Source organism: Sphaeramia orbicularis, chromosome 9, assembly GCF_902148855.1.
Source record: "Sphaeramia orbicularis chromosome 9, fSphaOr1.1, whole genome shotgun sequence".
NCBI lineage: Eukaryota > Metazoa > Chordata > Actinopteri > Kurtiformes > Apogonidae > Sphaeramia > Sphaeramia orbicularis.
The window spans coordinates 48,093,952-48,120,903 of NC_043965.1; the positions used below are offsets into that span (position 1 = coordinate 48,093,952).

Sequence of the window (26,952 nt, forward strand, 5' to 3'; positions counted from 1 at the left end):
GATTTGACTTAAGTTTAATTGATTGAGACATAAATTGCAATGCAAGCCTTTCCTGGCAGGATCAGGGTTCTTTAATAACAAATTAAATTTCCCATTAGGGGCCAGCACAAAAATAATATTTAAGGCTGGCATTGAAGAAAGCATTTTGATGAACTAAAATAAAAAAAAAAAAGTTACAATACCATCAAAAACACAACTTTTTTTTAATAAAATTCAACCATATTAAGACAACAATTAAGCCATTTTTGAAGTTGAAGGATAAGCAGGTCTTTCAGACATCAATTAGCAGCAAATTTTTTCACGGGCGTGGGCCCCGACCATGCAGCTACAAATCTGTGGCACCAACATAACTAAACGTAGCCTTGAGACGATAAATATATTTCTCTTCCCACTCAACTGAGATTACCTCTAGTTAATCTGTAAGAGACTGTAGCAGTGTATGCCATCAACTGAACTGGATTACTTTATCTGGTTTACATGAAACTGGCTCACCATGTGCTCGTCCACTTAACTTACAACACAACACCTAGCTTGTTTGGAGATATATACACACCAGGTTAGCAAAAAAAAAAAAAAAAAAAAGTTAATTTTTACTATTACTTCAGTTCATACTTACAGGCAGTTTGGGGCAGCATCTATAAAACCATGTGGATCAACAAAATTAAAACAATGATCCTGAAATATACCAACAGCATGGTTCTTCTAACAGACAAAAGCACACAGACATAGGTGGAGCTGCTTTCAATGCTGCAAGAAAGAAAAGAGACTGATGGATTTCAGTGCAGAGAATTAAAACAAATTCATAAAAAAGTTAAAAATAAAAACAAATCCTGGCCATTACAAATAAGTACACTGCCATTCATGACTCCACAACTTAGGTCTTTTTTTAAACAATCAAGTAACTCTGGACAAAAAATTCTTCATAAAACCTTGTCATTTAATAAATAAACAGGAGGTACGTGGGTAAATTGAAAAATGTGAGCTTCACTTGTACAACCAGCAGTGTTTTTTTTTTTTTTGTCACCAGTGCCTATACAGTGTTAAAAGGGTAACTCCTGAGAGACCATTGACTGAAATCTATAATAAAGCTTTCAAAGATTTAAGCCATTTAGCATTATAAAACAGACATTTCTCAATTTACTTATACCCATTTCTCTTATTTTGTAGTTTTGACACCAATTTACACTGAAATTATTTGAAATGTAATGGGTTAAAAGAAGTTGACTGGCAGTGTAGGTAAACAATGACGAGAGGTGGATGCAAAATGGCTTGTCTGGTTAAAATTAAAACTTTAAAAAGCTCCTCTGAGGAGGAGGGTGTTAGGGGGGGAAAAAAAAAACAAAACAAAATAAAACAACACAGTCACACACATAAAAAGGCCCTATTTGGCTTCAAGTCAAGGCGTCCTGGCTTTGGCTTTTAATGGGCTCCTATCAGCCCTACAGTCCCATTCAGATTTAAGGGGTGGGGGGGTCTGGACTCCGGTTGTGTGGTAGAACACCATGTGGTCTGTGCAGCTCGTGTCTCCAAACAGCTGCCGTTTATTCCACCGGACTCTTCCTGGGACCAGAGCGACCCATATTTCGACAGGCTAAACTACCTGTAAAACACACACACACTGGGTTTAGATCACAGGTGTCAAACATGCGGCCTGGGGGCCAAAACTGGCCCGCCAAAAGTTCCAATCCGGCCCGCGGGATCGCTTTGCAAAGTGCAGAAGATATTAACAGTCGAGGGTGTCAAACTTGAACATAATAGCATAATAACGTAGAAATAATGACTCCAAATGTTGTTCTTGGTGTAATGTGAAAAAAGATATGACGTTATGCCTATAAATAATGTCAACTCCAATTTCTTCTCTTTGATTTACTGCAAAGAACATTAAACTCTGATATCCTTTAATAGTCAAATGTCAATAACCTGAACAAATATGAACAACCTGAAATGTCTACAGAAAAATGTGTAATTTTAACAATATTCTGCCCTTTTTGTGTCTTGGTAGATCTGATCTGTAATGCACGTATAAATCCTAAATTGCGGCATAATATTGATCAAATTTTTCTTATTATTTTTCTTCAGAAATTTCAGTTTTCTCCGGTTATTCACATCTTTTTTGTTTGGATAGTTTGTAAAATGTAAATGATTTCATAATTTAATCATTTTTTGCATATAAACAACTTTGGAATTGTCATGATTTATAGGCTATTATGCTATTAATTTACTGGTCCGGCCCACTGGAGGTCAAATTGGACTGAATGTGGCCCCTGAAAGAAAATGAGTTCTGGTCTGCACCCCTGGTTTAGATCAAACATCTACTGTTACACACCTTCATTCTGATCGGTGCCGCTGGACCTGCTTTATTTACAATCATAATGATGAATATAAAAAGGGGTAGTTTTGGATTTTCAGAGGGGTCGTTGTATGGCGTAGCCTGACATCTCCAGAATAATTAGAATAAGAATAAGACGTGGGATGTAGAGCGTCTAGTAAAATAAAAACACCAAATCCTGAGGGAAATGTGGAAATGTCTTTACTCTTCAGAGTCTGAATGTATCTTGGCTGTTTTTGCCTGGATATTTAGAATTAAAACACTGTTTACTTTGACTTTTGGCTTTGTTATTTTTCAGCACAACCTCACCTGTGTGACTTTAACCTTTTCCTACTCTGGTTCAAGGTTGTGATAGCTTTGGATTTTTCATTATAGTTTAGTTTTATTTAGTTTTGACTTTTTTTCTCTATTCAGTTAGTTTTAATTAGTTTTTGGAGCAGGTTTGCTAGTTTTTATTAGTTTTCATTTTCTTCTAAATGCTTGGTTTTAGTTTAGTTTTATTTTTTCATATCTTCGCCGTCGTATTCAAATAAATCCCAGACAGGACTCTACTGCGTTCTCCCAACTTTAGTCTCCATGTTTCCAGGTAGAGTGGGGATGACTTTAAACGACAAGTGAGGAGAAGTGACGGACCGTGAAGTACCGTATGGTGCCACTAGCTAATTGCTCAAATGTAATAAATCCATTTCAAATCAATCTGACATTTACAAAGACGAAAACCAAAGGAATTTTATCCATAATTTTTATACATTTTAGTTAGTTTTGTAAACACACAAAACAGTTTCAGTTAGTTAACTATTTTTCTTTTAATTATAGTTTTTATTTATTTCAGTTAACGAAAATGTTTTTTCAATTCTAGTTTTCGTCATTTCGTTAGTTTTCGTTAACGATAATAACCCTGCTCTGGTTTCATGTTTTTTGTGTTATTTTTCGGTTCAGTGTGTTGACTCTTTCCCTGCCATTGACCAGATATTCCATCACTCTGTGTTTTCACTATTATACTGTAGTTGGCGCTGTTGTGGATCAGGTGAACTGCTTTCCTTAGTCCAAAAAAAGAAAACAGAAAGGTTTTCCAGAAAAATGAAGGACTGGTTGTAAAGTTTTTGAACTCAATCCCCTGTATCCCATAGCAACGTATAAAACACCATTCACTTTGGGAAAATGCCAGCTCAATGCAGTTTCAAAAGCCTTAAAGATTGAAAATGGACACAGACTCCGACAATTCAAGGTAGGATGAAACTTCAGAGGGACCTTTTCGAGTTTGCAACTGAGAAATAGTGGATGAGGGACACAGACACGGGGAAACAGAGGGACATGGGTCGGACACGGAGATGAGGGAGACAGCAGTGGCCGTGTGGAAACAGAGGGACACGGAGACAATCACAGACGGGAGGAAGATATAAAGAGACATTTATAGTGGACATTCACCCTGCAGCATTGGACAGCTTCATTGTTCCGAACAAAGTCCTAACACATCTCCAACAATTCCTAACGAGATCCTAACACAGGTCCAAACGTTGCCAACAAGCGGAGCAAAAGAACCTGTCAGATTCTGAGAAATCGTGCTTCAGCGGACAGCTCCCTGATTGGTGACATGTGCTGAGGATATGCTACACCTTCTGGCTGCCGTGCAAAGCTCACCTCTGATTGGATGGCTACAGTACAAGGTTGACAACTTTGTTCAAACATTTAAGTGCTCAGTTGTCATACTGAGGTGACCTAATTTACCGGCAGTTTGTTTTGTTCGTGACACCAAGAGTAAGTTAAAAAAATTAACATATATACATGTTTTATTGTGTCCTTTTCTGTGCTATGTGAGTGTTTGTGTTTGAATTGTGAAAAGACTGAACGTGACGTGTACTGGTTCAGTATCGTCAGACCATCTCAGAATGGACATTGTAAAAATGTGTAATGTTAGTAAAAATGACAATATTTGTTGGTGAACACTTGTTTTATGTTAAGTGTTGTGTTCCTTAACAGTTAATAGTTCTGACATTTTCATACACAAACAAATCAATCATTTGCAGGTTGGAAACATGTAAAAATATAGTTGCCAATGTAACTTAAGGAAAAAAAAAAAATTCAAGCTGTTGTAAAAAAAAAAAAAAACATCAGCTGAATTTCAGGTGCTTGTGTTAATCCCCCCCCCCAACCAAAAACATCCTCTGAATCTAAGATGTTTGTGAAAAAAACAAACAAACAAAACACAAAAACAAAGAAAAAACAAAAACACAACTCTTGTGGTGTAACAGTAACACATCCATCCTCTGGGTGGAAGACTTCAGGTGCAAATCCTGACAAGAGTGTGCAATTTGTTGGACAAATTATTAAGTCATTTTCATTAAATTGTGTCAATGTAATTATAAATTATATTTTTTTTAATTATTAAATAACTTGCGTTTAAAAATATCAACTTATAATTACATGTTAACATTAGAACCTATAGGAGAAGACAGACAACCGGACATGGGAGAAGACAAAGGACTTTGTCATCTTTTAAACAGAGTGAGTTTCAGATTAGGACTGTGGACATGGAGCAGATCCAACACAGATGTGGTTCTCAGCTCCCCAACGCCAGCGGGGACAGAGGTAACACACTGTTTTATTAGGGTTTTGTATGAAATAAATAAATACATATGTTCATAAATAGATAAATAACTAGATGTCCATATATTATTTAAAGATCAAACACAGCAAGAGGACATGGTCCAACAGGAGGACGTGGTGCAACTAAGCAAAGGCCAGAAATATTCAGTGCATTTGTTTTTGTTGAAAATGAGGATTAGGGGAATGTTTATATAAAAAGGCTAAACTAATATGCAAATGACTCATATTTGATGTATGTAAATGGTGTAAAGTTTATATGGAATCTGGTCCTTTAGGAGATGTTTATGTAAAGTTTGGTGTATGGTCTTCGGTTTCCCAAACATTTTGTGGAATGTTGGGATATCTTTTAACTGTTTATTATTATCATTATTATTTTTGAATACATTGTTAGTGTTTGTAAATAAGAAGAGTCAAAAATGTAAACAGGAAATCAGTTTTATCTTGACCCCCCCAATATCACACCATGTGCACCTATATTGTAAATATGTATATATTAGTTATGTCTAATCTAAATTTATATAAATATTCATATAAACAGCAGATTTCTGTTTTCTCTTTAGATTTCATGTTTCACACCTGTATCTTTTTAGCTTATTTTCTGTCTTCCTGCACTTTAGATTTGTATTTGCTGCTGTCAAATGTGAAATTTCCCCATGGTTGAATTAAGAAAGTCTAATGTTACTGCGTTTGGTGGAAAAGTGAACTTCATAATTTTTTTTTCTTCATGCAAACACTTCCCATAGAAGCCTGTTTTACCGTCTCTTCCTGCACCAAACAAGATGACAATATGGTGAAAATTCTGTTTTTTTTTGTTCTGTTGTGCGTCAGTCTGTTTTACCTTGGTTTTTCAACAGTAATGACTTCACAGTTTTACTTAAACATCTGCACTTTCACACCAGTGTAAATTGAAGGCTCAGGCTGAGTAGGATTCATATGTACATACCTGCCTGCGGACTCAATATCACATGTTGCTGCTTCCGTTTCTTCTTCTCTTCTTGTATGGGGGAACCCTAGTCAAAAAGGCACAAGCACAGAGTGTGTCCTTTGGTGGCTGCCATATTGTCAAGGGATTAACAAAAATCTGACCAAAAAAAAAGAAAAGCCTACCTGTTTCTCTCGTTCTCTCAAATTTCTCAAGTGGCCAGAAGAAGAAGAGGGAAAGTTCTCCATCTTCATATTTCCTGCCAAACAACAACCGGTATAAATTAAAACCAAGCAACAGACTAAAAGAAAACTAAGCTCTTACACTTTAAAAAAAAAACAAAAAACAAAATCTGCTATTTGTATGGATTATGTCCAACTCCTCAGTATTAAAGTATCCGTTTTCTGTCCAAAAAGTCACTAGAAGTTACGAAATGACAACATCACCTAATTTGCATAATTGTAAATGTTCAAGTAATTGTAATGACGAGGACAGAGGAATAACATGTATTAAAGACAAAAAGTGAGAATAAAAATAGCCTAAATATGTTTAGAATTCCAAATGAACTATACTCTGTCAATTCTAGTTTTTATTTAATGTCCCAATTCCAACCGTCCTCCTTTATCTGGCTTGGGGACCGGCTAAAGTGACCCAAAAGAGACACTCTGGACTAGTTACCTGAAGTTAGTTATTGATTTATTGGTTTAGTTTTTCTCTTCATTTTCTTCAGTTTGGTTTGGTTTTTAACCTTACAGTCCACTTAGGAGATGACAAGTCACAATAAAACTGAAATTACAAATGTTCTGGTTGTAAATGTTCCTGTTGACATGAACAATCGAAATGGACAAAAAAGAGACAATAGAGAAAACTGACAATGTCAGTGGGACTGATTTATATTCAGTGATTTGTTTTAGACAAACGACCATACGTGTTTTCACGTCAGAGTCTCCAAAAGTCTCCAATAACACCAGAAAAAGGGAAAGGATTTGTCACTAGTGTCTTTTTGGATAAACAGTCCTCTAGAGGGGTCTGAAAAATCACTAAATATACCAACAAGTGTCTTACGCTGCTTTTCCACTGCATGGTACCAGCTCAGCTTGGCTCAACGGACTCTACAAGGTTTGGTACAATGCTGTCGCTTTTCCACTGCAATTGGTATCACCTCGGCGCGAATGAGATGGGTGTGGTCAGCGGAGTCAAAACTGTCGTGATGTCGTTTTTAGTCTCACTCAGCGAACAGTAACGACAGTGGATGACATCCGAGGTGATGCTGCACCTGTTGCTTGGTCTGTGGCTTTTGTCACAGAAGAGGTGAGACGAGAGAGAGCCAGAAACGGATATGTGGCGAGACGAAACACGCTTGAAAAGCAAAGGAAAGTCATGAAAGCCATACAGAAGTATGATGCTGAAGACCAGCATGTGCGACAACACTCCCTGTGACCAATTAGGGGTTGGCAGTGAAATTTCAGTGCAGACTCAGATCAGATAGAACCTCGCCAAAGGTGGTACGAAAAAAAAGTACGGTTACCAGGTACAACCCAAGTGAGAAGTACTAAAACAGTGTGGAGTCGAGTCGAGTTGTGCTGGAGAGGTGCAGTGGAAAAGGAGCATAAGTGTGAAACACTGACTTTTCCATCTACAGACAGACCGTGAGTTTATACTGAGTTTATATGACTGGGACACAGGAAATCATTTGGTGTCATTTACAGGAAAATGGGTGAGTTTTAGGGTTTGAGTCACTTTGCAAAGATGAGAAAAGATTACAAGTTAATGTTAAAAGTAGTTAAATTTGTTACTACAGGCTTTTTGATAAAAACCCAAACAAAACAAGTTGCTAGGGTATCTGAAAAGTTGTTAAATCTAGCTACAAAACGTGCTAAGTTGGCATCACGTATGCATGTGATGTGTCTGATAGAGGCAGTATTAAAGGGGGAGGTGGTGTGGACCTGCAGGGCCTCGGTACTGCTGACAGTCCTTCTTGATGTGGGTACTTGATCCACACAGGTAGCAGCAGCGCATTTCCAGTGCATCTCTTTTCCTCCAGTGCTCATTCTTGTGTTTGATGGGCTCCTTGGCGTCCTCTCCTGGGCCCGTTTGGTCTCGCTGCATCTCGGGCCTTTTCTCTGGGTCCCGTCTGTGTCTGGACCTGACCACAATTATCCACAGCATTACTCATACAATATATACACATCAGCCTGACACAAACAGATTCAAACATGTCCTGTCAAAGAACCCACTTCTTCTTCATGGGACAGTCTTTCAGAAAGTGTCCGATCTTGCCACAGATGCGGCAGCAGCGGTCGTTAGGAGCCACCTCTCCTTCAGTGAGAACTTCAGGGTCAAAGAAATACTCCTTGAACACATGATAAGGTACAAAGTTAGTGAATAGGTAATGCCAACCCGATGCATATTTGGTGTCTAGAAGGCAAATACCAACCATCATAGTGGGGTACTCTGGAGGAAAGACTTTGACCGGCGTGCCAAATACTGTTCTGCTGTTAATGAAGGCCTTCATGATGAAGTTGGTCACTGTTTAATGACGATTAACAAAGAAAAGTGAGACTAAGAGAAAAGATATTTGGAGGACAAGAAAAAGTTGAATAGAAGCACATATAAGTGTAACTTACTTTTTCTTGAAAGGCCAGCACCAAGATTATGATTCAGGTCGAATGGATCTGCAACATGAACACAAAAGAAGAAAATAACAGTTGTCCAGGAATTATCTGAATAGACCCTTTTCACACCACTTCTCATTCAGTTTCACTTGTCTATGTTCTATGAAAGTAACAGTTCGAAACAGTTTTACCCAGATTATGTATAGAGGAAGATATTTAGTTAGTGTGCATTCCACACTGACACACTGTGGGTGTCTGGTCCTGAGCAGGATGCACAGCTGACATTAGCGTTTATGGTTCCTATGTTGGTTTTGTAGTTTTTCAATGTCTGATTACTGAGTCCATTACTTTTTTGGTGAACATACATTTAAAAGCAAGACTTAAAGCTACAGTGTTTAAAGTGGTCATATTTTGCTAAACCCACTTTTATTAGTCTTTGCTTCATTTATTTGTGTATTTGGACCCCAATAGTTTCATACAGTTTGAATTTGAAACCTCCAGGTGCTGAAAAGCTCTTTATATTAATTCTGGCAAAAATCAAGTGGATTTCTACAACCCGTTTTAATTCCAGCTTAATTTGTTACGTCTATAACTGGTTACGTCACGACATCAGCACATGTAAGACTTTCAACCAACATTTCCCCGAGTACATAAGCCATAATTGTTTGTCAGCAGCAGCGGTTGTAGTCCATACTGAAAATATATCCAAACCAGAGTTCCCATTAACTGAAAATATTCCATCACTGACAGATTTTTTTTTTTAAAAGATAACGGAAAATTCTGAAGGCTGTCCATCATTTTGACAGATTAAAATACTGTGGGTAATCTACCAAAGAAAGTTTTCACACAATACTGTGAACAGAACCTGCTCACTATGGAGAGATTTGTTTCTTTATTCATCAATCAAATAGAATAGATTCCCAACCAAAAAAAGAGATTTGAGAGCAAAAGACAGTAAGTGGTAATCAAAAAAAGGATAATTTTGCTTAGAAACCAGTCCTCTTTGTTTGCGAGTTCAAAAGTTTTGCTTGTGAGTTAAACTGCACTTAATGGGCAGGTCCTACGGTGATGGATGAGAGAAGAGTTTCTATTGGTGGGTTTGACCTGGCTCCAGCGTCTGCTACAGCTTCTGCATTAAACCCACTTCCTTGTGTTATGCTACTGGGAGGTCAGTTGATAGTCTGCTGCTCTTTGAAATTAAAATGTGTCCCATAAGTAATGAATTACACTAAATAGCGTCGGCTACAGCCTGTACTTTCACAGCCTGACCAGAGGACAGAATGAGTGAGTGAGTTACAGGGAGGCGTTTACAACATAGGGCTGTGATTTAAACATTAATGTGGACCAGTACCCTAAATGTCATGGTTCCTACTATACCAGAAAATCTACACAACAGTACACATGTCGCGAAGTGCATTGTGGGAAGTAGAGCTCCATGCAGCTGCAGTAGCAAGAGGCAGTCAAGCCATTTCCATGTTGTTGCCACTGCGGCCATAATGCGGCTGCGTGGAGCTCCGCTTCCCACAGTGCAAGTCTCGACAAATTTCAGAAAATGCCCGAGTGACCTAGTGGCTCTGTTTGTAACAAATATATCATTTATGGTGGAGTACACTTCGAAATTGTTCACCGTGAGGGAAGAGATTCAGGTGAGTAACCACGAAAAGACTTAGAGATTCGTGATGCTTAGGCTATGACTCGGGTTTTACATATTTGATGAAAAATTGATGACGAAAATCATACGCAGCTTTAAATGACACGTACTGACCTTCAATGACAATGTATTTGGATGTCCACTGCTTGTCGAAGGTAGTGAGTCGGGCGAGCTGCCGGATACAGACCACATGCTCTCTGAAGTCAAACTCCTCTGTGTAGAAGCGAAGCAGGCCGAGCCACAGCTCCCCCACCGTCTCAGTGTTCTGTCCAAAGTGTGGCCACCGACTGGGCTGCAAGTCCAAGCATGACACGTTATTATGACGCCATCGTTTTTATAGACATGCATACACAAACTAGGTTAAAATACTCACCAGTGCTTTTAAATCATCAAAGAAGTAGACATTCCAACCATCCACAAGTACCTTGGGTTTTTTCTCATCATCATAGATCTGCAGCAAAAGGTTACAGATAGAGGGAAGGGGAAATTACAGCAACAAGTGCTAAAAACTGTAATCAGCTCCATCTTAATGAATGCTTTTAGAGCTGCATGACAGGATTTGTAAAATATAAAAATAAAGGCAGTACAAGCCTGCATTTTAAGAATCATTGTGTAAAATCTATTTATTTCTATAACTACTGTTAAAATAAAAAAGTACATATGTTTAAAAAAAAAAAAAAAAAAAAAAGTGATATTGCCATTACTTAAGTAAAACTCAAGAGCCTAATGGTATCTTCTAGTTAATGTTAGTACCTCTTGCAGTACAGGGATAACTGGTGGGTTCCTCTGCTGAAGGAAGTAGAGCACCATGAGGGTATAAGCATAAGAGGAGAGGCTGCCACGGGACGCATCCCCAATGTCACACATCTATGAGAGGGGAAAACATCATGGTAATACACAAAGTAAATACACAATCTGCATTATTATGACTTCACACACATGTGTATGGGTGTACAGCTGTCTCACCTTGGCGAAACTTTCATGACATAACACAGAATCTTCACTCTTTTGTCAATGGCAGCATAAGATGCCAGCAGGTGTGTGTTGTGGAGGGCCTGAGGAGAAAAAAAGCTCATCTTGAAAAAATGTTCTGAGACAAAGCTGACACTGTTCATGGACTAGTCTGAATTTTTATTATTTTTTTCCAATTGATCGATTATGTAAAAAAGAAGCCAAGAATTAGCATATTATCAGGATGGAAAATTAACAGTGAACTGAATACCAGTGTGTTGTAGAGGCTGATGTCTCCCTCCAGACCAGTCTGAACATGGTAAAACTTGACAATGGGGACTTTGGCTGTGGTGATGGGTAGGATGTTCTTCAGACCTGGAGAGTGTTACAGGTGTGAAAACAAATTCAGCATTAAAGTTAAATTCTGTGCACAATCCAATTTGACAGTTACATTGACCAGCAGTGTGTTAATTTATAGAATACTTCATTTATATTAACATTTTCTTTCAAATTTCTTTCTGCACTTTATTTTTTTTAATCCTCTTTTTTAATGTGGCTGCTACCAACTGTGACATTTCACACATCCCGTGGTGGGATCAATGAATTCTTATCTTAAATGATTCAGTACCATTTACTCCAAAAACAAAGCCATATGAACATCACATAAGATGTTTTTACCATGAACAAGACTCTAGTTTTCCTAACCTGGGTGCTTCTTTAGCAGTCTTGCCAGGCTTTCAATGATATTAATGCAGTCAGCATCCTTTGACAGAAACAAAGAAAACATTAGATCACACCAACAAATGACTTCACCAATTACATCAGTTTTGTTTTTCTCCTCCAACAGGTTGACTTAATGGTAATTAGAAGAAACGTTGATCCAAATTTAAACTTATATTCAAACCTAATTTTTATAGATTTTTCCCCACAATATACACATTTTGGAGGTTAAATTAACCCAGAGATGGAATGAAATAACTTACACCTATGCTGTCCTGTCCCTCCAGCACCATACAGATGTCAAGGTCACTCTGCCTGAAGCCAAAGCCATTTTTGGATGATCCAAAGAGCTGTAGCCTTGCCCCTAAAAAACAAAAACACACAACAGTTTTGTACATTTCCCTCCCAATTCTCATTTTCATTTGAAAATGGACATTTCATCATCCTGGTAGCTCAAAGCTAAACGAGTGGTTTACTTCACCTGCAAACTGTCGTCTGACAAAGATCTCCACGTCTTGCAGAATGTGCTCCCTTACGCCCACTTCGAGTTCATCTGGAGCAAAGTCCACTAAAAGAGACACAGAATTACACACTCCTACCATTGATCATGTTGAGTGATGGTTTTTTCCTCCTGCACAGTTGTTTGGGCCCTTCAAAGTTGCTCTAGGTAAATATGTGTGTTTATATGGAGTTTGTGTTGGACATGGATGTGGAACATTGTTACAGTTGTAGAGGAGCAGGAGGGGGGAACAAAGGTCTACACCAGGGGTCACCAACCCTGGTCCTCAAGGGCTACTATCCTGCATGTTTTAGATGTATCCCTCTTCCAACACACCTGATTCAAATGATAAGCCTATCATCAAGCTCTGCAGAAGCTTGATAACGACTGTCAGGCGTGCTGGAAGAGGGAAACATCTAAAACATGCAGGAGAGTAGCCCTCGAGGACCAGGGTTGGTGACCCCTGTCTACACAATGAAGGTGGGGATTTTTACAGAAAACCCACCTGAAACCTTAAAGCAGACATCAGTATATTATAACCAATATGACAGATTAAAAACGGAGTTAAGCTCAGAAATACGAGCTCCAAGCACAAAATACTTCATATAAGTAGTAGTCAGGAAAAGTTGAATATTATGAGTCACTTTAGGGCCAGATCAAGCCAAAGTGAACAGTGTCAAACATGTAAGTTTCACCTATCATTTCTCAAATAGGCTCATCTTTTAGCTTAAGAACTGTATTTTATGGAACGGTTTACAAAATTTCAGTATTCCTTGTAGAAAAAAAAAAGATATAATTCACCTTCACCATACAGGTTTCAATTTCACAATAGCACTGAAAAAAGCTCTGACATAACCTTCGTTTCACTTTTTTGAAATTCTGAAAATTTAGCAGAGGTATGTAGACTTTTTATGTCTATGTACAAAACACTTATGCTAACATTTATTGTAGATAATTCATTTATCAAGCCAGGGGTAGTTGTTTGTTTGCCTGCTTTACTAGTTTCAGCTACTTTCTGTAGCCTTCGTCACGTCACAGCAAGATCATTGTGACACTCCTGACGAAGGTTACAGGAAGTAGCTGAAACTAGTAAAACAGGTAAACAAACAACTACCCCTGGCTTGACAAATGAATTATCTGCAATAGCTGTGTATGAAAGACCGTATGAAACTCTACCAGACTTATGCCAACACATAATACTCACAGTAGCACTGCTCACAAACTTGGTTAAGGATCCTCAGAAACTCTGGTGTCATTTGAGGCAGTTGTTGTAACTGCACTTTCTTGAAATCTTCAGGACAGTCTTTCTTCAGATGACCATCTCGCTTGCATAAACTGCACACAACCGTGTGGGACTGAGAAAAGATTGAACAGACTTTAACTTAAAAACAGGCTGCTTTGCCACAGATTCAACATTTAAAACTTAAAGTGTCGGTAAACTCCTGATGACCACAGAAAAAAAAAAACTTAAAAATGCAGTTACAGAAGGTTAAAGGTAACAAAAGCAAAAGGATTCATTCACTGGTTTATTGTTGGTAACCTCGATGTTTATTTGTAAACACCAAAATCATTTGGAATTAACTAGTTTTGTATCACAGCTAATGAACATGTGTCCAGTGACACTGGAGTTTGTACCAGACACAGATGCAGCTTCTGTTTAAATTAAGCTGCAAACCAACAAAAACAACACCACAGATAAAAATGGCAGAGCAGTGAAGAGAAGAGAATGAAGAGAAACAAATGAAAGAGCAAAGACATACACTATCAGTTCACTTTTAGTAAAGTGCTTGAGGAAAGAACTTTACATACCGGAGAGTTTTTAAAATTTACTTTGTACCTCATTTTTGCGAGCTATTGTTTGTCATTGGTAAATATTATCTAGTAAAAAAATGTTTTATTTTTATGGAAAAAGGTCATTTTTTCTGAGTTTTCACAGCTTCAATAAATAATAATGGATTAGATTTCTATAGCCCTTTTCACAGCACCCAAAGAGCTTTACATTATTGGTCCATTATTCATTCACTCTCACATTCTCACTCTGGTGGTGGAAAACTTCATTTGTATCCACCACCAAACTATTCATATGCATTCATACATCCAGTGTGCATGACACTCACAAGATAGGTGAAGTGTCTTGCCCAAGGACATATGGCACATGACTAGGACAGAGTGGGATTCAAACCACCAACTGTTCGGTTCTTGGATGACCTGCTCTACCTCCTGAGCCCTGGCCGGCCAAATAAAGGCATAGCTCAATTGTTTATCTGACACCAACACCATGTGACAACCATAATAGAGTAGTGTTGATTCCTAGCACCTGTGTTGAGTATAAAATACATAAAAGATAATGATGTATAAGGACAAAGTGTGGAGTACCATCAACAAAAGTAACAGCTACCAGAGTGGCATGGACTGTCTGTAATGTGGACCTCATGTCAATCAAACACATTTATGTCTTGTACAAAGGGTGCAGATGAGACTTGAAGTGATGCTGAATCACCTTTTTTGTAAAATGGCGCAAATATATTCAAACCGTTTATTCAGTAAGTGTCAACTGTTGCCAACTTTTATCGCAGCCACTGTGAGTCATTTTGATGTGAAATATCTGAAGGTGCATATTTTGCATTTCTGTCATTTATTCATCAGGCTTCCAGTGCGTAAAGGACTGAAGACGGTAACCCTCTGGTTCATCTCTATCTGTGCAACATCAGCTGACACCAGAACAATTAATAGAAAGACTGTATTTCTTTAGCCCATTTAAATAACAGGTATTCAACATGTAGAGGTCAGAGGAAGAATGCCTGGGGGTTTACCAACTCTTTAAATCATCATTTTATGTTAAAATGATACTAATTTTCTACCCTGTGAAGGACTTACCTTGCCTCTTGTAAAAGCTTGCTTGGTGAATTCATATGATCGTTTGTTCCGTTTCTGGTTTTTATTTCCTGGTTTATCTTTCACTACGAGCTGAGGTGAAGGACTGGCAGGTGTGATCTCCTCCTCTACCTCCTCATCTTCTTCATCCATGGAGCCAGGTGTGTCCAAATCTGGACCCTCTTCATCAGACAAGAGCTCCTCCCCTGATATTTCATCCACTGGAAAAAGCTCCTCATCCTCTGTAGTGAAGCTATCCAAGTGTTGTCTGGCCCGTATGACACCATCATCATCCTCCTCCTCATCTTCGTCATCATCTTCCTCATCTTCAGAAAGACTGCTTTTGCCTCGGTCCACTTTTTCCCTCTCCCTTTCATCATCAGAGTCGCTGTCCTCTTCAATTTCCTCCTCTTCAATGATGCAGTCGGCGTCTTCAGGACCATTTTCTTTAGTTGTGAGTTCACTTGCAGACTGGGGCTGAACAGTGAGGAGACTGAAATCTGACAGGCCAAAGAGTTCCTCAGTATCATCCTTAGCGTCTGCACCTTCAACAGGTCCATGTGGTGCTTTTGTTTTATGATCAGCAGCCGACGTGTTGAGTGGCAGTGCAAAGTATTTATATGTTGTTTTGATGCAGTGGAGAATGTACTCAAACATCTGCTGACTGTTCATTGTACGGGCCACGTTTCTCTTCACAGAAAATGGGTCTGAAAAGAGATAGATACCAAACAAAGTATTCCTACAGTTTAAAGGTTCGCCTTTTAGACACACATAACACAAATAATCAATCATATTCCCTAACACATAACATTACTAGTACTGGTGGAGGAAAGTAACCAAGTACCTTTATTTAACCCTCAAAGACCCAAACAGCTGCTGGCAACTTAAACCATCTACTGATGGAACTGTTTAATACCTGTTGATCCATTAATCCTATCAATACTTGGAAATAACTGGTGTAAAATGCAGTTTGTCATCTTTTAATGGTCATCAGTTATGACCCATCTGGATATCCAGAGGCTCCGTAGTTACCGTGGGAACACTCACCTTCTACAACTTTGATTCACCAGTAAAACCCATGGACTTGGATCAATGAGTGTTTTTACATTCAGTTTTGATATCTTTTCTGAAAAATTCACTTTTCCTTCAGTTTTCTGTTTCTGATATTCTAAAAATATAAGTCAACTTTACTCTGAGGTTTTGTGAACATCTATATGATTGGTAAATTATGGAAAAATACCCGATTTTCACAGAAAAAAAATGCAAAATACAGAGGATAATACACTGCCCGGCCAAAAAAAAAAAAAAGTCTTACATGCAATATTTGACTGCACCACCTTTGGTTCTGATTACAGGAGACATTCACTGTCACATCTTTTTTGCCACATAATGCTTATGTAGTGTCACAATAAGGTTTATAATATTTTTTCCATCCATAGTTGCATTAATTTTGGATTATTGATGATGGAGAGTCAACCGCTGCATCAAGTCTTCATCACATCCCAAATTAGAGTCCAGACTTTATGGAGGCGAATCCATGTGTGAAAATGATGTCTCATTCTCCCTGAACCATTCTGTCAAAAACCTGATGATCCTGATCAATCCTGGCATTGTCCAATCTTTTAGACGTTAAAGGCATGGGAGGACACTTAACTTCATCAGTTAGAGTTCAATAACCTGTTCCAGCTGAAACATTATGAACCACTGCAGTACTGACCCATGGAAGGATCTGAACTACTTGCTTAGTTAAATCCAGGCCGTTCCTTTGTTTTTTTGTCAAGGCTGATTATTTACTCTAATTGATGCACTAAGTCCAGACACTAATGTGGGATGTGATGAAGTCTTGATAGAATAGATAATAAATAGAGAGAAAAGTTCATTTGGAAACTGACACAAAAGTAGCTCTGGGTCTTTATAGTTAAATTCTGCATTCACGTATGACTGGGGTACTTGAGAATTTTCATTTAATGCAACTTTGACTTTACCACTCCATGATCTTCCTCACATTCATTTTACAGCTTTTGTTACTTTCTAGATACAGATTTGACCTAGTGGATAATGTTAACAACTTTTAAAACAGAAGATTAGACTCAGATTTTATAACAGCTCCACCAAATAGCAAATTCTCATGTTAAGATAAAATACCACTTTAACTCCTTTATTCCTCTCAGCTGCAGATGGTATGAGACCTTTGTTTGAAGGAGGACACAGGTTTTTATTTCTACTTTCCTCTGTTTAATGAGTAATAGGCATGTTTTAGCACAAAGTCTTGTTTTGATCCACTCATGTTTTTGATATGTTAAAAAGGTGTAATGCCCTTTTCTACAAAGACTGTCTTTACCATTTCAGGTTCACTGGACTTTAGTGTGTAAATATCAAGCTTGTAAGTTTCTACAAATGACAGTATATCAAATAATTTAAATTAAGCTGAAAACCTGCAGTGGTACTCCTACTCAATTTGAGTATTTCCTCCATGGACTCGCGTGCATTGTTTCAATATACCAAACAGAAAAACTCTTCTTCCTACCCTCTACAGCGATGCGTTTCTTTGGCCAGTCTTTAATCTCTCGGGAGAGGACGGCACTAGTGCGCACGCTGATCACATTGTCCGCCACGTTGAACTCCAGTGAATAGAAACGAAGCATTTCAACCCACAGGAGACCGACCTCCACAGGGGAGCGGGGCTCTGAAACACTAGGGGAACCTGTAGGGAAAGTCAGATACACATAAAAGACCATGATTATGATGATCTTAGCTCTAGATTTGTGTTTGTAATGCGTTTATGTGAAGAAGATTTAAAAGGTTTTTTATGCTCATTATTGATTTTTCAGCCTCAGACTGGACAATAAAATTGTAAAAGTTATGTTGCTGCATTGTCCTCTTGCTTTGACTTGTTGGTTAACATGTGATACTATGAGCGACATGGTAAAATTATTCCATTTTACTATAAAGGTATTTAGAATTTTGCACAGGTAACATAACTGACCGATACAGTGTGTCCATTACCATGTCATTAAGTTTCAGTTCTGTTTTGAAGCTCTGCTGCATCTCATGGTTGTTGTGTGGTCTTTGTTCTGTTAATATCACCCTTTTGCTTTGGGCAAGTTCCAAGTACTGAAGTTCTTTTTCTCAGGAGTTGGTTGCTCATTATAGAGTTATGCTGATGCAGTGAGAATTAGTGTGTGATCAGAGAAAGAACTGACCGGTGGGCATCTCAGGAATAAACACACTGATCAGCTGTTTGCTTCATAAGGTCTTTCTTGGTTGCTTTCATCTGTCTCTTATTGAGGTAGGTTCATTTCTCAATTGCAGCTGTGACCTGGTTTCAGAGGCTGTTGGTTCTTGGTTTGGTTGTATATTTTGTGCAGACACACACACACACACACACACACACACACACACACACACACACACACACACACACACACACACACTTTTATTTATTTATTTGTTTGTTTGTTTGCTTATTGTAAAAGTGTGTATGATAAGCATCATTGACGTTGCTGTGTGTTATAAAGATAGCTTTGCCCCAAATTTACTTTACGTAGTTAGCAACGTGGCTGAATGCGACACTGTTCAACACACTATTTTCAGTTGATTGTAAGACGACAGTGGAGGAACAGGCCCTGTCCATACGAAGACTGTTATAGTTTTATCCACAAAAGTTTTGTATCGGATAGGCCTTTTGTCAACATGAAACAGGCGTTTTCAGACACTGAAACCGCGACTTTTCGAAACAGTGTCCCAGAGTGGATAAATTTGAAAACCCCGGTTTCATGTCTGTACGACCAAACTGCAACATTTCTAAAACGATGTCACAGCCCCACCTCTCTTAACCTTCCACCCCAGAAGCAAGACACCACTTCACAATAACAACAACTACAGAGTAGTGCTTGTACTACAACAGCTCTTTGAGCTTATTGGAAATATTGAATCAAAATCTTGGCTACTCTTCATTACAATGAGCAATAACCAACCATAGAAAACATATTCACTATATGCTCTTGGATGGGGGCAAATAGAAGGGGCAACCAGGAGGAAATATTGGATCATACCCGGTAGAACCAAGCAACCTTATGCACATGCTCCATGTCGTTTTCCTCCGTTTTTTGCAAGAGTAGTACAACACTCCATACGGGTCTGGCATCAGTACTACATTGTTTTCATTAGTTTCGTATGGATGCAGATATTTCCTAAAATTACTGTTTACGGAGCACTTTTTGAAAATGACAAAGAAAAAGATCGGATAGGAAAAGATGTTGTTTGTGTGGACATGACCATAGACTATGACAGTCCACCATGGTCTGCATCATTAATGGGAAACTGAGTAATAGAATGTATTTTGTGAGGTTTTGTTCTGGAGTGAGGTGGATCTGATGTGAAAACCACCTGCGTTAGATGGATTCCAACCCTACGTCTAATGCAGAGTCTACAGATGGATTCAGGTTTGTTTAGTTCCAGACTGAGGTGGCTCACACAGATGGTGCTATGGGAAAATGCTGCAGTTTAAATTGCAGGCTGATCCTTAAAACCCATTCTAAATTAGTGGGAGCTTAGATTCACCTGTTTGAAGACTGTTTGCAGTTAACAGATGGAAAAGTAAAAGCACAGTCCTCTGTTAAATTGAGGATGTGACTATTAAAATGCTTTGTAAATCATTGAAAGCGATTACCTTTCCCTTTATACAGGAGCTTTCAGCTTGCTGTGATGATTCTTTGGAGGAGGGTGGAGTGTAGACCCAGTGTAAATGTCCATCCTCTACATGACTCAGGCTAAAGTCTGACAACCTGCTCAGTGAAAACACCTTAATCTAAAGAAAAAAAAAAAAGTTACTCAAGAAAGCACCAAATCATAAAAATATGGTATTTATTTTAATTGATTTCAGGTTGTAAATAGAAATAAACACACCTCATGGTTCAGATAAGTGTGTAAGAGAGATTCTTTACGCTGTTGTAAGAAGAAGATAACCATGAGAGCAAAGACGTATGGTGGCAGTCCGCCTTCCTCTGGACGGTCAATCTGACAAATCTAAGTCAAAACACAAACTCATCAATTTCATCAATCATTTTACACAAACAAACCTCTCATAGGTTACAACCTCAACTATGAACTTACCTGGGCCCAGCGTCTCAGGCCCACGACCAGAGGAAGGAGGATGCGCTCTTGACTGGCGAGGGCAGAAAGGAAGGTGGTGGTTTGGAATGCATTTTCATTCCCCGCACTCACTTTGCAGACCAGGCCACTGAAGGGGGAAATGACCCATTTCAGTTTTCAGAAGTGATTTAATGCCGTTCTGCATGCGTCAAGGGATACATTCACTATTTTTCAATTCACCAGATATTTACTGATGCCTTCTAAAATGTATTCAAACATCATCTTGACATAGCATGGGGCTTTGGAAGGCTAAACCGGACAAACCAAAGGGATATCTTGCCAAATTAGTTTCTTCAGGCTACAATATAATCTTTGTTTCTAAGGTCAGTGTTTCAAATGATGAACTGTAGGGGAGGTTTAGTTAAACAAAAATGAACTTCATTTTGCAATACATTTGATTTGAAAAATTAAACAATATCTAGGACCAAATGAAATGCAAACACACCTCTTTTCTCTTTGCAAATGACCACAGGGACCCTGGCATGAAAATCTGCTTCCAGATCAACGAAGAGAGCTGTGAACACAAAAAGACATGACAAATTTAAATACTATCCATTCCTGTGGAAGACTTTATATTTATTAAAAAGACAAGTGTAAAATGTAAAAGACCACTCACGGCTCGCAGAGAGGGTCTCTTTGACCAACAACAACACATTTGGCTGATGCATCTGTGAATACATTCCATTTCAAAACCTTTATACAACATAAATACAATATAAAAAAAAGACATATAAACAATGAGTGTCCTACAACCACAACATTCGCCAAACAAGATATTTAATATTTTCTAGCACACTCATTCTGTAGCAGATTCATCCAGAATATTGGACCTCACACCCATCTAACTTTTCCTGACACTTGAACATTTCCTTGTTGAAAGCTAGAGTGTTCAGTGTTTATCTCCATTTATCTTCAACATAAAAGATGCAAAAGAGCTGCTTGAAAAAAAAATGTCTCATTAACTTGCATGTTCTGTGACATCATCATATCACCATTTACATATGAGTTTACAAACTCTCTGTTTTGCAAAATATCAAATTAAACAGCCATAAGTAGTTCATAATTGAGGAGTTTCTGGGCAAACAAAGGGAATTTATCATTTGTCGTAAATTATGTCACCAGCTTATTCATGAGCTGATCTGGTTAAATAAATGAGCTACTGCTCCAGTAATTAAAAGTCTGTGCAGAGAGCCTGAGACACATTCTCATCCTGAACTAAGGGAAAAGAGCTGAACCATGTAGAAAAATGCTCTATTTGTCACTAAGCAGATACAAGAAAATCATTAAAGATGCAGGAGGAAGAAATCAGGGGGGAAAAAAAATGTCAGAATTTGAAAACACGCCTTTTTTCTGCAGCTCTCCCCACTCTGTCCAAGTTAAAGGACTAAGTATTAAGATGACATCTCCAACAACAGAATCTTTAGCGTAGATGGATAATTAAGGTCACATATTTATCCCCCCAGTTTCCTCCAAAAACAATGATTCTCGAGTCACAAAGGCAGATTTTCTACAGCTTGTACAAAGTGACTGCTCTAACAGTGGAGAGGGAGCCTAGTTTCCTATCACACCACTTGTATTGCAACATGCTAAAAGGTCATCATGATTCTTTGCTCAGAAACACCACAAAAGTATAGCACACTGATGGCTTAAAACTTTCCAAACTCTGCAAGAAAATCTGAAAAATCAGTAAGTTGGCAACACTGACTGTTTTTGGGTAGGATTACATAATTGTTGCTTGATCTTACCCCCCTCTGGACACCTTCATGGCAAAAAATGTACATGAAGAAAAACTGCTATAAAAATTACCAAACATTCGATCATTTTCAGGATTTTAACCCTTTAAATGCCAGTTTATTTGAATTACTTATTACAAAGTACAACACAATACATTTAAGACTTTCTATATAAAAAAATAGTACGGAGATGAGCCTTTGGTGATGATTAGTCTTGGATATGTCCAAGACTATTAACAAAATAGATCTGACTGCATCAGTATTTTTTATGTAGTGTCAGTTGCTCCCTTTGGAAACCTTTGTGGCTAAAAATGCCTCATTGACTTCCATTAAAACCAGACTGTTTTTTATCTGACTTCCATTACAGTGTATAACCACACATTCTCTATAAAGGTGTGATGTTCGCAAACGAATCAAGTCTTTTGAACGGCTCTTTTAAAATAACGATAAGAACTGATTTGCAGTTGCAAGCTGTTCTTATATTCAAATTGCCGTCACCTGTGTGCCCCATGAGTCTGAGTTGTCCATGCTGCCTTCATGTAACGACTAATGACATTTCCAAGTTTGAGCTGTCTTCCTAAAATAATGGATTGGATTTATATAGCGCTCTTCTAGACACCCAAAACACTTTACATTGTTGACCCATTAGTCATTTGTTCTCACATTCACACTCTGGTGGTAAACTACATTTGTAGCCACAGCTGCCCTGGGGCAGACTGACAGAAGCGTGGCTGCCAATTTGTGCCTACGGCCCCTCCGACCACCACCAAACATTCATACACCAGTGTGAGTGGCACTGGAGGCAGGGAGGGTGAAGTGTCTTGCCCAAGGACACAACGGACTGACTAGGACAGAGCAGGACTTGAACCGCCAACCTCTCAGTTATTGAACGACCAGCTCTACCACCTGAGCCACAGCCGTCCCGTAAAATGAAGATCCCCTTATGTGGTGGAAAAGCCGGGCCCTGGTGTACCCCAGTCTTACTAAAGTCATGGTATAGAAGCTCTGTTTAGTTCCATCTGAAAGGGTTTTCTCTAAGACAGATCACTTGTCTTTCTTAACTCAAATTTGCCAAAGGATAAGAAGGAGAGGCAGTAGAACCCACATAGGATGGCACTGCTTTATTATTCCAGGGATCTCGTTAATTTGTTCACACTTATTGTTTACATTGTTCTGATGTGGATTTGAGTCAAGGAGCTCAACTCCTATTTGTAAAGTAGTTCAGGTGTACAAACACCATGTAGGGTAGTACAATTTTGCATTCACATTTTATCAATGTCCTCGTTTTATTCTAGTTTATTATATACTTATATATTTTATTCTTATTTATTATTTTTATATTTTTTCTGTACTGTTAAAATGTTCTTGTGTGGAAAATTTTACAGTTAAGTTGTTTTACATGGAAGTTATCTGTAGCCTGTGTGGTTTTATTGTGCCACAAAGTTTTTTGGTGAGGGAAAAATGTAAATGATGATCTGACTGTCACAGCATGAGGATATAGCACCACCTTATGGAATGTTTACAATGAAAACACAAACCAAACGAAATTAGAATCAATATTTGAGAATAAGTCCCACCAACAGAGTATATTTTGGTGGAATGTGTAAGGTTTGAATTATTCTGATCCAAATCTTATAAACTGCTACCAGTGATTGCTTCCATAATAAAAATGAGTTACCTCTGTTTGACTTCAAGATAACAAATAAATATAACAACAAGCCGTCTTTTGAACGGCTCTTTGAAAAGAACAGCTCCTCACGTTGAATGTTTGGTAGTTTTGAGCAGGGCTCAAGTTGTTGAAGAGTTTAGAATGACAAAAATGTGCAAAAATGGCAGAGGAGGGCAGTAATTTATTTTGCGAAAAATGAAACAAATCAAAACATTACTGGCACTAACTCACGTGAGGTGGATACTGAATGTCAATGTTGACATCAGAATCCTTAAATCCAAATTTTGTGCAAGACGATCCATATAGCCTGAGTCTGATCGCTATGAGAGACAGAGAGGGAATGCCATTAAAACATTACTCAGCACAGCCCAATAAACTGAACAGTGTTCTAAACAGAAATTCCACTCTCAGAATGAGGATCATGTGTGGCTTACCAGGCAGGACGGACAGAAGGAGGTCTTGCATGACATAGACTACGCATTGTCTCTTCTCTACATCTTCATCAGTCATCCCATGTTCCTTGACAACAGCCTCTAGTGCTGCGCTAACAGCACTGATCTGCTCTGCACCAGGAGGCACAATCTCAGTCAGCATTACCTGCTCTTGCCTCTCCTACAGGACAAAAAAAAAAACAAAAAAAAAAACAAGTGTTCATCATAGGTGCCAACACACAAGAAGCAACATGATTATGTAGCATACTTTATCTGGTGCATTTAGCAACTACAGAACACAGCAATATTATTACATATTTTTAAAAATGTACATGTTCAGTTCTGTAAATATGAGCTGTATGAAAGTCTTACCCTGGCTCTTTTCTTGTGACGTTTGTCTCTGATATGTTTGTAAGCATCAGACACTGAATCCAGGAGAACATCACATAGAGCACAGGTGTAAAGTGCACTGGCATTGCTGTTGGATTTCTAAAGCAGGTTACAGGTGGAAAAGACAAGTAACACACAAAGGCCACAAAAACAGTTAGTTTTAGAATATTCTAAGATGAGCTGATAGGCAGAAGTATTTTTTCCCCCAACCATAACACAACTTAAAGAAATATACACATAATTTATGCTACCACACTAGTCTTACTCACAGGACATATGCTGCTGAGTTTATGCTACTACTGGGTGACTTTCAGTTGGCATGGTCATCCCTCCCACTACCATTGCACTTATCATCAATATATGACAAGACAAGTGTGAACACCAACAGTGGACAGGGGATGACCTACTGCATACTGTAACCTTGGAGCAGCTCTAACAGTGTGTGAAGATTAGGTCAAATAGGTCTAGCTTTGTGACACTGCTCCCACACAAAATGCCTGTACCTTCTTTAGACAGTATATCTCATCTCTGTTCAGACCGTTTCTCAGCCTGCCATAGGCTGCGCAGCTCTTTGGCGGAGAGAATGGACTCTTCAATCACAGGGCCCCTATTCTCTTCAGAAAAAGCTTTCTTCTTATTTCGGTTTCTCCGTTTCTTCCTTTGAAAAGAACATACATATCAATTAAGTGTGTTTCATTGGCATATTCAGACATGCTGTGTACACCATGATTGTTATTCATAACTACTGTGATTGCACCAGAGGCAGGAAGCCTTCATAGCTAAAAGGTTAAGATTTCATTCTGAGTCTAGTGTTTCATTTCAAACCCTTACCCAGTTTTTGAGCACTCCCATCAGTGGTTGGACTCCTCCCCTGCTCCCAGTCCTCTCTTTGACTTTCTCTCTGAGGACTCGTCCTCCGATGCTGCTGTGGACGCTCTCTCCAGTTATCATCTCGGTTTCCCCCACTATTCTCAGGTCCTGAGAACCACCGATAGTCCTCTCTCTGCAAGGGGCTGTGACCACCTCTGAGTCCACCAGGGGAATAACTCAAGGGCCCATGCCTCCCTTTTTGTGGGCTGGCCCGATAGGGGCCCGCTTGGCTCTTCCAGCCCTGCTGACCTTCTGGTCTGAGTTCTGTCCTCGGCCCTGGTCCTGGTTCCTCCAGCTTTCAGCCTTTTCTCCTGTTGTTGTCCTCGTCCCAGCCACCTTGTCTGGCACGTGAGATCTGCCAGAGTTTTCCATGGTAAAGCTAAATCTGCAAGGCAATAGTTTCATAGTATGGGTATTATTAAACAACGGGCCTTCCCTAATCATGCCAGCGTCAACATGCGTTTTGTATGACGATGTAAACACTTGTGACAAACCCTTAATTGGCTGCGGACGATCACGGTTCCTTTAGTCTTCCTAGTGGAGTTTAGAAGTGAAAGTTTCAGTTAGCACCCCAACAGACAAGCAGTTACGATGCTCATTTTCGCCTTGATGTGACTTTTTTCCGGTTTAAGTTCATGACTAAGACTTTTACTGCAACTAAACGATCGGTTTTATCAAGAAAACCAGACTCCGTAAAAAACTATTTTAGCTTCTGAAGATATCAAACATATTAACTACGAATATCTCCACTGTTGCTCAACTCCAGTGCTCGTTTAACTATGGGAGGCGTGTGCGCCTGATGTAACGCTAGTCAGCAGCTCCAGTTACTCGGCTAACAGTAACGCTATCCGTTGACTTCGACAGCTTGTTATGCTGTTAGCATTGGCTAATTCCCTAACGGGGTTTAATAGCCTGACATGCCACTAAAATGATTTGTTCCTTTTTGTACAAGTACCGATGTAAAAACGTATTACACTGTCTGCTAAAACCTCGTCAATGAAATGGCACTGCACACCAAATTGAGGAAAAACTCACTAACTTCATGCTAGCTAGCGCTCGTCACTATTAGCTACTGCTATTTAGCCGACAAGCTAGGCCATCTAGCTGCCCAGCTAGCAGGAGCTAGCACTGCTGTTTATGTCACACTTTTTGTTAAGCCGGTCCGACTGCAGCTGCGTTAAGGGCAGCTTCAAAAATGTTAAGGATAAACACTGACCTAGAACAAATAAAATACCTTTAGCGCGTCTACAGAGGGCATACTTGAAGCCATGTTCAGGTCTGACTTGGCATGATTGTTGTCATGCACTGGACTATAGAGTTTGAAAGGTGGTGAAGCTGTCTGTTATGTACTCGTCAGCATTTTAGTTCCGCCCACCGCGAAAAACAAGACAGGTCCCTTTAAATCTTAATAATCTATGGACATACTGTTGACGTCCAATATTAGCCTGCAACATGGATACGTTTTCTTTCTCTTTTGGCAATGTTGTCTTCGGAACCTTTAATGTAGATGTGTAGTTGTGATACAGGAGAATTAAAC

The 26,952-nt window shown here is 38.9% G+C and overlaps 1 protein-coding gene across 1 annotated transcript; it reads right to left on the reverse strand.

The window, feature by feature from the left end:
- tut7 (terminal uridylyl transferase 7) lies at positions 1-26,604 on the reverse strand. The gene is given in 32 exon segments (XM_030142584.1): positions 1-1,600; positions 5,880-5,946; positions 6,044-6,117; positions 7,805-8,004; positions 8,096-8,211; positions 8,296-8,387; positions 8,486-8,533; positions 10,239-10,416; positions 10,498-10,575; positions 10,878-10,999; positions 11,098-11,179; positions 11,347-11,450; positions 11,781-11,838; positions 12,059-12,159; positions 12,277-12,363; positions 13,499-13,649; positions 15,172-15,875; positions 17,696-17,848; positions 17,851-17,872; positions 19,841-19,978; positions 20,077-20,196; positions 20,284-20,412; positions 20,769-20,836; positions 20,939-20,990; positions 23,956-24,044; positions 24,159-24,336; positions 24,528-24,644; positions 25,049-25,081; positions 25,083-25,204; positions 25,377-25,667; positions 25,670-25,800; positions 25,910-26,604. Coding segments are annotated over 31 exon segments (3,951 nt in total). The 5' UTR covers positions 25,788-25,800; positions 25,910-26,604; the 3' UTR covers positions 1-1,541.
- Between the last annotated feature and the right edge of the window lie 348 nt (positions 26,605-26,952).